The sequence below is a fragment of the Leuciscus leuciscus genome (assembly GCF_965113295.1).
Source record: "Leuciscus leuciscus genome assembly, chromosome: 6".
NCBI classification, from domain to species: domain Eukaryota; kingdom Metazoa; phylum Chordata; class Actinopteri; order Cypriniformes; family Leuciscidae; genus Leuciscus; species Leuciscus leuciscus.
The window spans coordinates 32,588,359-32,601,032 of record NC_138730.1 but is presented as its reverse complement, the minus strand read 5'-3'; the positions used below and the strand labels follow the sequence as shown (position 1 = coordinate 32,601,032).

Sequence of the window (12,674 nt, the reverse complement as noted above, 5' to 3'; positions counted from 1 at the left end):
GGTAAACTGAGCTAACGTTTCATTTTACACACTTTGTTAGATTATTGAATTGTCGAGTTAAAATATACCAACGAGCAACGCGTTTACATTAACAATAAATGTGAATAAACTAATGTGAAATGTTTTGGTTGTAGATAATGTTGACCTACTGATGAGAACCTTTATAGTTTTAGCATTAGTTTGCAAACTATAACATATTTTTTTAATGTAATTTAATATTTACTTCCATTTTTATGTGTGTTTAAAGGCAACTGCAACAAAGCGCCAATTCGCGCCAGTGACTTATAGCTAGATGCCGGAGGTAACGTTAGGCCATTTGTGATATATTTTGAGATAAGTTTGCTGAAATGATTAGCAATATGTGAAAATTGCTTTGGAGCCACTGGTGCAGACTAGGTAGCTTACAATATCTTATAAAATCTCTATAAAATTGGCTAACTTTATATCAAATAAGTGACCTTTGCATCATGTCTAACTTTATATTTATTACACAGCAAATGAACCAATCAGAAGATGGGCCATTGTCTTTGTTCTGTCTCGCCAGATTAAATGTATCCAGGTAAGCACTGCAGTAAAACTCTCACTAATTCAGTCATACCAAATCTAGCATTCTAAACAACTTAAGTTTATATTTTTGCATTATTTTGATATTTTATTAGGCAGAAGACTCTACCATTGCAGTCCCACCTGACCAGGAAGGTCCTAATATCAGCGCACAGGTGGGTTAACTACTGTAGGAAGGAGAACAATCATCATCACACAGTGATTTCTTGCATGTTTCTTACTGTGTATTTGTCTCAAACAGGAACCCCTTCACTGCAGACAAGCTGAAATGGGCTAAAATCATCGATTTCAGTCTTTCTTTCTATGGATCTCAGCATTTTTGGACAGAATTTAGGATTTGTAAGTATTCAAATTTAATTTGGCATAATTTTATTTAGTTCTTTTGTATGCTATTTATTGACAAAAGCTGTTTACAAATATATATTCTTAAGTTTTTGTGAAAATAATAATAAAAATTTACAAAAAAGGAGGTTAAAAATAATGTGACACTAATATTCTTTCTCTCTCTCTCTCTCTCTCTCTCTCTCTCTCTCTCTCTCTCTCTCTCTCTCTCTCTCTCTCTCTCTCTCTCTCTCTCTCATATAGTGTTGGAACCGGGATCTCCTCTGAAGGACAGAAGTACATTTGTGTTTGTGGACACGCATGCAGACCAGGGAACATTCTGATGTTGTCAGTCAAGTTCTGAACAGGAACCAATCTTTGGAGAAGTTCATTTATTTGCAAAGGTGGACAAAAACATTGTTTTGGCTTTTTAAAGATTATTTTGATGATGATTTTTACTCCTATGCTGTAGAAAAGATGGAGGAGTAGACAGTCAGACATTGATAATAATAAGAAATGTTTCTTGAGCATCAAAGAGACTTCTTTCAAAAACATTAAGACACTTAAATACTTCTTTTGGCCACCAGTGTACATGAATCCAACAAATTTTTGTAAATAAGTGAAATTATTTTGAAGGTGGGGTTATGTGTCATGTATTGTGAAAAGAACTGTGTTTTGCCCTGTGTTTGACATTTCCTTTTTGACTGCTTAAAAATGTATTTATATTCTGCAGTTTTATGAACGTAATGGTTGATATTTCATTATAATAATTGTATAAACTAAACAACCAATGACTCTACATTCATTTAGTCAAATGCTTTTATGTATGTTTTTAAAAATGTGTGCAGTGAAGGACAGCACATAATGTGTTAATTTAACACGTTTACACATCTTTGTGCTAACCTTTCTGACATATTTACTTTGTTAAAATCATTAACACAATGAATGAGTTAAAATTAACACAAAAAATTTTGTCCCTAAACTCACCCATTAATGTGTAAAAATTTCACACATCATTTCCAGCATTGGCATGTTTATTTTGTTATATATATGAAATGTTAAAAAAAAAATATATATATATTTTGTGATAACTTTGTCTAATTGGTTTGTATGTCAGTAGTACTTATGTAGGATACAAATAAAAATAATCATATATCAAAATTATGAAATCTAATTTATATTTAGTACAAATAAAAATAATTACAGTAGTGTACTGATTAGCTTAGTTTTTACAGTAATGCACTGTATTACACAATTACAGTACCATGTACTGTAAAACTGAAATACGGTTTGGTACTGTAACTCTTAATTACAGTAACTTACTGGCAACAGTGTTGCCATTAAGTTACTGTAAAAAAAACCTTGAAAAGTCTAACAGTGCACTAGAACACTGTACAAAAACCTTTCCTTATCTTATAGTGAAAGAAGAAAGATACACAAAGACTAAGAGAGCTGTGATTAACACAGTACATAAAGTAGAATATGCAAATAATTTGATAAATGTGTAATGAGTCCAATACCAAGTCTACAGGAACCTATAGTTTAAAGGTCCCATGACATGAAATTTCCACTTTCTGAGGTTTTTTAACATTAATATGAGTTCCCCTAGCCTGTATATGGCCCCCAAGTTTCTAAAAATTTTAATCGGTGTAAATCGAGCTTTTGCTATTTTTCTCTGCCTTTGAGAAAATGGAAGCTCAACCGGGCTGATCTTGAATCTCCTCCTTATGACGTCATAAGGAGAAATCTTACCTCCCCTTTCTCTGCTTTGCCCGCCCAGAGAATATTTCTCGCCCATGAGAAAATGAGCTAGGAAGTAGAACGCGCGCGCGCGATTTTAGTTTGTCCACGAGAGATATCATGGCTTTTGAGCGAGCGAAGCATAATAATTGCTCAATAATTGGATGTACAAATGAACATCGAATGGTCAATACAGAGCTGGGCTTGCTGAACGACGGACAAGTAAGTCAACAAATTATATAAGTGTGTTGCTTTACTGTTTATGGTTACCTAGCTTCTTACACGTAGAATGTGGCTGTCACATTAGCTATGCAGCTATGCAGTTACTTGCGCTAATGTGAAGGTTAGACAGCATCAAGTTACACACACTGTAACGCGAGTGCTGTACATTTCTTTGTTATTTGGATAACCGTTTTCCTGTTGGTTATATGGCGCGCGCGATATCCGCATTTCAAGATCGCAGAGCTTGATGTAATTGTAATAAGATAAATTACAGACGTTACAGATCTCTCATGAAAAGGCAACAGTAGGTTCGCGTTAGCTACATGATGATAACTGTAAACCATCCGAATAAAGTACCGTATCCAGACATAATATTTTAAACTAACCATTCGGAAACGTCCTGCTGGAGCCGCTGAGTTGCAACTTCTTCATCCGTTGCTTCTCCATCTGGATCAGATTCTGGGTCAAACTGAAATGCTTGAACGACTGCGTGTCTTCGTGCCATTGCAATATATCCAACATAAACAAACATGCATGGTACCGTTGCGCAAGATGGTCAAGGCCACACCCACCCTCCACCTTGCGCCGCCTTCCTCCTCCTCATTAGTATTTAAAGCTACAGACACCGAAACGGCCCGTCTGAAGGAAGCTCATTCTGGGACTGGCTTGTAGTGGCTATAATTCTGCACCGAGGCTGCATTTTTGGAAAGAGATTTCAGATACAGTACTAAGGACCACTAAGGACTATATTAAAGCCTACAAAAAGTAGCATGTCATGGGACCTTTAAGTACTTTGTACAAATAACACATTGTGCAGGTATAACGTGCCACAAGATGGCAGTGTTCTCAGACAATAACTAAAGGAACTGCAACAACGAACAACATAACTGAATTTACAAAACATAACTCATAATGTTGCTCAGAGAGGAGGGACTCAGTGTTCACAGATCTGACATGATCTAATAGTGTCTGAAAGAGACTGAGGATGAAACGATTCAGTCTGACTCTTCTCACAGTGAACACTTGTACAATGGATCTTCATTCAGTTATTCTGTTCTGTGTCTCAGCAGGTGTGTTTATTTGGTTAATTAGGATATTATTATTTTTTATATATTAATAGGTTTTATTTAAAATCTCTCACTAAAAAGTTACAAATGTATTTTAACAAATGTTTGCTTTTTCAGCTGCTGTTTTTGGAAATGTCATCGAGCCAAGCAAAACAGATGTTGTTTATGAGGAGGGTTCAAATGTTACAGTATTTTGTAGTCTTTCCCCTGGAGGTTCAGATTATCTCCACTGGTATCGTCAGTATGGAAGATCAAAACCTGAATTTCTTGTACTCACCTTTGGAAGTGCAACAGAAGCTCGGGTGTCTGATGTAGATCCAAGATTCACTGTTGAAGTTGAAAAAAAGGAACAAAACCATGTGTATCTGAAGATCTCCTCTGCTACAGTATCAGACTCTGCTGTGTATTACTGTGCTCTGAGGCCCACAGTCACAGGAAACACATCAGCTCTATACAAAAACCTGTTATAATGAGAAACACAGAGACAGAGAAAATGACAGTGAGAAAAAAAGCTGTAACTGCCAATAACAACATATAAGTCAGAGTAATAATGGAAACAGGTAGCTACCAAAATCAAAAGGTAGACAAATCATTTAATCAGCTTATTGTAAAAAGGATAAAAATATAAACAAAATAACATTCTAAAGTCAGTGAATATTTGGCAATATAAAGATGAAGCACATTAAAACCCTACAATATTGTCTACTGACCTTGACAAATCAATTTAGAATATCCTGCAATTCAAGAAAATGTAACAAAAAACATTAAAATATCTCAAATGATTCTCATAATATATAGAGAATATATTCAGAGCTCTTGCTTTTTCCAAATTATGGTTATATAATATATAAAAAGCTAGCTAAATAACTACACAAAGATTTTTTTAATTTTTTTATATAGTTCCTTCAGTTAATATCTAATAAAATTTGTCAGACTGACAAATGCAAAGACATCAAGTATGCGCCTTTATAAATCAGGAAGTTCCTGTGTGTGTTTCTGTGTGATCTTCAGTGACTTACAGCTCAGAGAACTGAGAGCCTCAACAGAGAACTGAGCTGATCTGATTCAACATGGACAGATGCCTCATACTTATTCTCATTGTGGGAACAGGTACATTAATTATGAAGTGAAAATCACTGATGGAACTAAAACAGCATATTTAAATACAATATTTAATATAAATATATATATATATAATTTTTGTTTTGTTTTGTAAATGCTGTGAAATGTGTTTGCAATATTATTTTGTCAACATTGCTTTCACATATAAAAAAATAATCACTTTTTATTTTTAATTGTTGACAGGTTTGGTGACTGGAGACAACATTGAGCCAGATAAAGGGACAGAAAAAAACTCTAAAGAAACAGAAACTGTCAAGCTGAGCTGCTCATATAGTGCAAGTAGTAATAATGTTCTGCTTTACTGGTACAGACAGTATCCAAACAAAGAACCGCAGTATTTATTACGCAATGGTGCACGATCCACTGATGATCGGTTTCAGTCGACTAAATCACAAACATCCACTGAACTCACTATTACTGATGTACGTCTGTCAGATTCAGCTCTCTATTATTGTGCTCTGAGAGTTGGAGCCCAGTGATACAAAACATGAAACCTGTCGTACAAAAACCTGAAGCTCTTTTCACTTTGAACGAATCTAGTGAAAACCACAATCACAACCCCAATCTAATGTAATAAAATATGTGGTAACACCTGTGTGAGGTTGAATTAGGCCTGTTAAGAAATTGATATGAAATTAAAACTTTTATATAAAATATTCTGCTTTTATTAGTATACAATTATTTAATAAAATAATATAATTAGAAAAAAGACACAGATTACAAGAAATCTTCCTTTGTCCTTTGCAATTACATGCATGTTAAAATTTAATATGACAAAGGAGATTGACAAAACTTTTAGTTTACATTTAGTTTACATAATCAATAATTCCATTCTTGGATATTCTTGACCATTAAATGTCTCACACTGACAAACTAACCGGGCATTGTCTTGCTCAAATAGAATTCAAACTTCTCCGCAGCAAATGCAAAATCACATGTTTTCTACATATGTGATCATATTTTATTTCAACAAAATTAATATACATGTTTCAGTACAGTTCAAAAGATTAAAAAAAAAGGTAAAAACCTTCCACTTTGTCTTATTTTTTTATTTTTTTTGACAAAAACAATCTAATTTCAGAAGTTGGCCACAGTGTGGCATAATCTGTGATGTTGGTGGGAAATGTTAATTTAAGATCGCACTGTATGTGTGTAACGTCTGCAAACATTTTTGCACTGGAATATTTATTAGACTGTTATAATCTATGTTAATCTGGGTGAGGAATTTGCTTTTAATGGCTGCAGTTCTCGGCATGTAACTTGTTAAAGGGATACTCCACATTTTTTGGAAATAGGCTCATTTTACAACTCCCCCAGAGTTAAACAGTTGAGTCTTACCGTTTTCGAATCCATTCACTAAGCTGAAATGGCTAGGAACTATACTCTCATTCCTGCGTAATAATCAAGAAACTTTGCTGCCATACCATGAGTCCAGCAGGCGTAATGGTATGATGCAGCGCCTGAAAATAGGTCTAATAGGTTAGACAAACTTAGTCCTGGTCACGTTGGAAGTTACCGAGCTGGGGACTATTTTCAGGCGCTGCGTCATATTACGCCTGCTGGACTCATGGTATGGCAGCAAAGTTTCTTGATTATTACGCAGGAATGAGAGTATAGTTCCTAGCCATATCAGCCTAGAAAATCGCAACTTTTCATTTTCCGTCGGTCTTAGTACACGATGTAACTACAGAAGAGTCAAGTTTTAAATAGGAAAAATATCGAAACTCTTTGGTCATTTTTTTGAGAGAGATGCTAATGGTCCTGTCCGATTCAATGATCTATGCTAAGCTATGCTAAAAGTGGTACCGCCAGACCCGGAGTTCTGCTGAATGGATTCGAAAACGGTAAGACTCAACTGTTTAACTCTGGGGGAGTTGTAAAATTAGCCAATTTCCCCAAAAAAGTGGAGTATCCCTTTAAATGTAACAAATTTGTATTGTCTTTAGCACATCTGTGAAAATGGATTTGTTTGCTTTTTAAAATTTATTGACAGTGCAGTACACAAGAATCTGGTAAGATTCCCAGTTTACATGCTTTGAGTCTGTAGACTCTCAACTGGTTCAAGCAGCTACAAAATAGAGTTTAAATCTCGGTTGCACAGGTGGGGCGTGTTGTAACACTGCGCTACATTGTGCCCCTAATAGAATACACAATTCTATTCTATTTTTTTTTTTTTATTGATTAGATCAGATAACATTTTAAGCTGTCATATGGATATGGTCATGTTACAATGTGACCCTCCCATGTTAGAAATGTACCCCAACTATGGGGCATGTTGTCACATTTCACTTACATTCCTTTGGGGTAAATAAAGAAAAAAAAGCATTAATGAACTGTATTAATTGAATCAAAACCACATAATTGTACTAGACATGTGTGAAATGAATGTGGGAAAAAAATTATTCTCCGAACCCCAAGTGGATTTACACAAACTGAGAAAGTCAAAAAGGGTTAGGTTGTGCCCCGCTCTCCCCTACAAATCCTCAAACTCTTTTCTCTGTCAATTCAGAATCTCAGTGTATCTGACACTGCTGTGCTTACTGTGTTCTGCTGCCCACTGTCACTGATATATTACATAGACATCCTTACAAAAACTAAGAGCTCTAAAGTGTGCAGTTTCTGACATGAGCCTTTTTTCATGTCAAGATCCTCCAGCAGTGGGTGGAGCTGATCCACACGGTTGAGAATGTGAGACAGTCAAACAGTTATTCAAATACAATCTATTCCATCACTGTCTCTCTGAAGACATCATGTTTCTCTTTACCTGGATAATAATACAACTTTGCATGGGTAAGAAATATTCATTCAATATGTTTATTATGAATAATTGTTATCAATATTATATAACAGTAATATAACAGAAAGCTCTGTTATATAATAGTGTTGCTTGACTAAAGACTTTTCTTTTCCACAGAAACTGCTTTGGCTGATACAATTCAACCATTGTCTTCAGAAAAACATATTGTTGAGGGTAAAAATGTGACTCTCTCTTGTAACTACAGTGCCACTACTGGCAATGTTCAGTCTCTCCAGTGGTATCGTCAGTATCTTGCAGCAAAACCAGAGTTCCTACTTTCTGTCACTGAATATTCAAATAAATCTGAGCCTGATCTTCGTCTGTTTTCAAAAGCTACAAAAGTGATCAAACGTGTGGATCTGGAGATCTCCTCTGCTGAAGTGTCAGACTCTGCTGTGTATTACTGTGCTCTGGTGCCCACAGTGACAGGAAACACTAGAACACTGTACAAAAACCTGATTCGCAGAATTGCATTTCAATTACACAAAGGTGTCCATTTTTACATACTATAAAAAACTACACTTAATGGTGGTTTCAACAAATGTTTAGAAGGAGCTTGTTCATTTAGTCCCGTCAATCTACTAAGTAAGCGATAATTTATAGTCAACCATGTATAAATTAATATGTGGATATTACATTTATTTTACAGTTAAAGTTAGCATTGAATTTATTTTATAATCTGACCTGTATCTATGTCATCTTAAAGTCCACAACAACATACAGAATAATTGGATAGCAACAAGTCAAACACTGCAAAAATATAATAGCCATATTAATGCTGAAGTCATCTGAGGTCATTTAATTGCAAGTCGATCAATAACTGTAATGTTGATGATGATGATGAAAAAGAGTCCCAAAATAGTTCAAATAAACAAAATATTGATTATACAAACAAACTCATGTAATTCACTGGCAAGAAGGCAACAAAACAGCATGTAGACACGGCAATACCCGATAATCAACTGAACACAAGGAGGAACTTAAATATACAATGATAACTAACTAAATGACGAACAGGTTTGTTGATGGCATGAGTGTCCATAGTAACTAATGAGTGGCCGGAAATCAGAACAAAGGGAGCCGGTAACTAAAGAAAAACAAACTAACAGTCCATGAATGAAACTAAACACAAACATGACAATAACTGAGATGCAAGACGGTCCCAGTTTCATCGGTTTGGAACAATAGAGTGAGAGTTCACATTGTGGTACGAGTGGCTTGAAAGTAGAGGCAGTTTCAGTTACTCAGATAAGCAGACTGACATACAACACTGCTATGGATGATGGCAAATATTAGCAAATATCAGACTTCTGCTGAATGGAATTCCCAAGTAAATTCGAAGACAATGAAGAGTTCAAGGAGCGATTTCAAGCAAATCTCAGCACAACTTCCTTTCGACTGGCAATCCAGGATGTGTGTGTGTGTGTGTGTGACTCTGTGTACTACTATATGTTCTGAAGCCCACTGTGACTCAAACACACTCAAAAAAATTGCAAATACAGTCCTAAATTAAATATTCTTGATTTGTCTTTGGATTAAGTCTATCATTTTAAAATATTCCACTTCATATCATAAATCGATTTACCCAATTTTTGACATTAACTTCAGCCTATAAATTATATTTAGATATTTCTTGTCAAAAAAATCCACAGTGATCAATATGTTGTCAAAACACATGCATTGAATGTATTTGGTTATTACTATAAATGTATTATGATATGAGCAGAAATCCTACGGTGGCTGAGAGAGCTCAATGCGCTGCAACTGAAGAAAACACATGCAAATAGAAAACACCTGCAAATTAAGAAAACATCTTCATCAGTTTCACAACACATGTGTGCTCCAAATACTCAAAACACAACCAAATACAGAAACGCGCTGCAAAAGTTCAGAACACAACCAAATACAGAAATGCGCTGCAAATAGGACAGAACACAACGGAAATGTTTCCGGGGAACCCAATAAGTGACGGACCCGGCTGGGACGTTTTTTATTGCTCGTGAGCATTACCAATGCCCTAACGTTACTCCCTTAAAAGGGCAGACGGCAGAGCCCTTGAAGTGGGCACTTTGGAGGGAGCGGGGCACTTTATGTAGCCGTTTGGAACGGACTTGATGAAGGGAGCAACGAAAGCCAATGTAATTTCCTCATTATTTTCACCTGGGATGTTCCCATGACAACGCAGCGCCGTCTCATATTTGGACCTCTTCTATACTGTCTATGATTTGGACCCTTCATTCTAACATTTCTTATGAAACTTATTTTAACATAACATGAATGTGTACAATGTAACTGATGTATATATTAATATCTTTCCCTCATGTTCTTTTTCTCTATCTTTTTTTCTTTAATTTATTTTAGTCTTCAGCTTGTTCTTTTCTGATTAGTATTCTTATGACATTGAACATATTATAAATACATTTTGTATATTGTAGGCTATACAAAGTTGTATGTCATAAATGTGTAATCTCTGTATGTTTTGCAACAAAAATAAAATAATAAATAAAATTAAAGTAGACAGCTGTACGCACGTCCCAGTCGGGTCCGTCACTTATTGGCTTCCCCGGAAACATTTCCGTTGTGTTCTGTCCTATTTGCAGCGCGTTTCTGTATTTGTTTGTGTTGTGAACTTTTGCAGCGTGTTTCTGTATTTGGTTGTGTTGTGAACTTTTGCAGCGCGTTTCTGTATTTGGTTGTGTTGTGAACTTTTGCAGCGCGTTTCTGTATTTGGTTGTGTTGTGAACTTTTGCAGCGCGTTTCTGTATTTGGTTGTGTTCTGAACTTTTGCAGCGCGTTTCTGTATTTGGTTGTGTTCTGAACTTTTGCAGCGCGTTTCTGTATTTGTTTGTGTTGTGAACTTTTGCAGCGTGTTTCTGTATTTGGTTGTGTTCTGAACTTTTGCAGCGCGTTTCTGTATTTGGTTGTGTTGTGAGTATTTGGAGCACACATGTGTTGTGAAACTGATGAAGATGTTTCCTTAATTTGCAGGTGTTTTTCTATTTGCATGTGTTTTCTTCAGTTGCAGCGCGTTGAGCTCTCTCGGCCACCGTAGTAATCACATTTCAGCGCACATTTCTGTCAAATAATGCACTTGCTATATATAAACCTATTGAGCACCAGAAGAGGGCGATATATCATAACATCATTCAGCTCTTCAAAGCAGGTTTATTATTATATCTTAAACTAAAATCATAAAAACACATTTTTGTTACTTGAAATATAATAAATGTCAACTGAAATAAAAAATTTAAAAAACAAAAACAAATTTCAGCTAGTTGCCAAAGCAACATTTCACATTTGCCACGAGCATTGGGGTTATTATTATTATAGTTTTTTTTGTTTAGTTTTTTTAAATAGCAATACAATAAACTGCATTTTGTGAATAAACTAAATGAGATTTCTAGATTTGTTTCATACCAAATATTGATCACACAGAGGTGCAGTTCATGTCAGTGCTGTGTTCTCCTTCTGTGCAGGAGGAGCTTGTGTGGGTTTGAGTAAAAGCAGAGTGATCATTAAACTTCTCACAGAGCAAACATGATGATTCTTTGCGCTTTTCTTCTGGTATTTTTGATTAAAAGTAAGTGAAGCTTATGATTTTTGGACATTTGTACAAACAATATTTTTAGATATACTTTTGTTTAATGCTATAAAGTTAATGATACAAATTCAGTTTGATGAGATGTTTTATATTTTACGGTTTGCAGGTGACACAATGGCACAGTCAATAACACCACAGACAAACAGGACACTTGCATCTGTGGGACAAAAAGCCATTCTCTCCTGTAAATATGAAGGAACCATAAATAATCTGCACTGGTATCGCCAATATTCCAGATCCAAACCAGAGTTCCTGGCTTGGATTTACCCACAAGGAGCCACAAGTAACCCTCTTCCTCCTCGCATTTTACCAAAAGTGGACAAAAATCTTGTGAGCCTGGAGATCTTTAATGCTGAAGTATCAGACTCTGCGCTGTACTACTGCGCACTGACGCCCACAGTGACAGGAAACACATCATCACTGTACAAAAACCCTCTCAACAATAAATCATGTGTCTTATGATTCTTGAAATCAGTCCTGCACTTAACTGATGTGAAACAAATTAAGTACTGATTACCTTCTAATTAATGTTTACATTATTTATAACACTATATTAATATAATTATAACAATAACAAAAGATACATGATAACAGCAAATCATTTCAGCATATTTTCATATTTTTCTACCATTTTATTTTTTTTAGAACTTTCCCAATCCCAACATAAAATATATCACAGATGCTGCTATTTTCAGTAACTAGAGTACATCCAAACTTCAGGTTTTATGTCAATGGTCATAAGAGTGATGAGTTAATACAATTATTTTAGTTATGTTATTTTTTTGTTATGTTTAACCCAATACTTTTTTTGTCTGTCTAAGGCAGATAAGAGCGTAGTGCTCATACATTTCCACTAGAGGCTGTTGAGATAAAGAGATCTGGTATTTGAGTGAACCTTACATTTTTCCACCATGAATATCACACCAAACTGAACAGCTCAGGAATGACGACACACTGGCAAAAGGGTTTAGAACCCTTTGTTTTCTACAATTGTTCATGATCAGTATAATTAACTTACATTTGGAAGTTTGTTGTTTTGCATTCATTCATCACAACAGATGCCACAAAAAATACATTTCAAAACCTTCATAATATGTCTGACTCTGCTGTATTAGGCTACTGCACTCGGAACAGAAATGAGACCCTAATATATGCGGCCATTTTATAAATAAATATGTATCCCCATTACATTCAAATTATTTTCCCTTTTGAAGACATTCAAGGTCTGAGTTATATTTAC

General features: G+C 35.3%; 1 protein-coding gene and 3 long non-coding RNA genes across 7 annotated transcripts in view; 3 read left to right on the top strand and 1 right to left on the bottom strand.

The window, feature by feature from the left end:
- Nucleotides 1-1,534, top strand: part of LOC309502162 (uncharacterized protein) — a 1,720-nt gene extending 186 nt beyond the window's left edge. The window contains exons 2-7 of one of the 2 annotated variants that reach the window (XM_082174430.1): nucleotides 248-301; nucleotides 495-559; nucleotides 660-719; nucleotides 806-903; nucleotides 1,150-1,237; nucleotides 1,273-1,534. In XM_082174430.1, coding sequence (XP_082030556.1) covers nucleotides 293-301; nucleotides 495-559; nucleotides 660-719; nucleotides 806-903; nucleotides 1,150-1,229 — 312 coding nt within the window. In that variant the 5' untranslated portion in view covers nucleotides 248-292 and the 3' untranslated portion in view covers nucleotides 1,230-1,237; nucleotides 1,273-1,534. Of the gene's footprint in view, nucleotides 302-494; nucleotides 560-659; nucleotides 720-805; nucleotides 904-1,149; nucleotides 1,238-1,272 lie in introns of both variants that reach the window. The other variant, XM_082174429.1, reaches the window with a different exon arrangement.
- The window catches only part of LOC309500425, a 149,413-nt gene that overhangs the window by 93,654 nt on the left and 43,085 nt on the right, over nucleotides 1-12,674 (bottom strand). The window contains exons 1-2 of one of the 3 annotated variants that reach the window (XR_014206570.1): nucleotides 4,625-4,830; nucleotides 4,192-4,375 (exon numbers count right to left, since the gene is read on the bottom strand). The exons of 1 other annotated variant lie outside the window; for it this stretch is intronic. This is a non-coding gene — a long non-coding RNA (uncharacterized lncRNA). One more of the 3 variants, XR_014206571.1, reaches the window with a different exon arrangement.
- LOC309500462 lies at nucleotides 4,936-5,913 on the top strand. The gene is made up of 2 exons (XR_014206619.1): nucleotides 4,936-5,024; nucleotides 5,220-5,913. It is a non-coding gene; the product is annotated as an uncharacterized lncRNA (long non-coding RNA).
- Nucleotides 10,934-11,848, top strand: LOC309500268. Its single transcript, XR_014206524.1, has 3 exons — nucleotides 10,934-10,996; nucleotides 11,310-11,413; nucleotides 11,541-11,848. It is a non-coding gene; the product is annotated as an uncharacterized lncRNA (long non-coding RNA).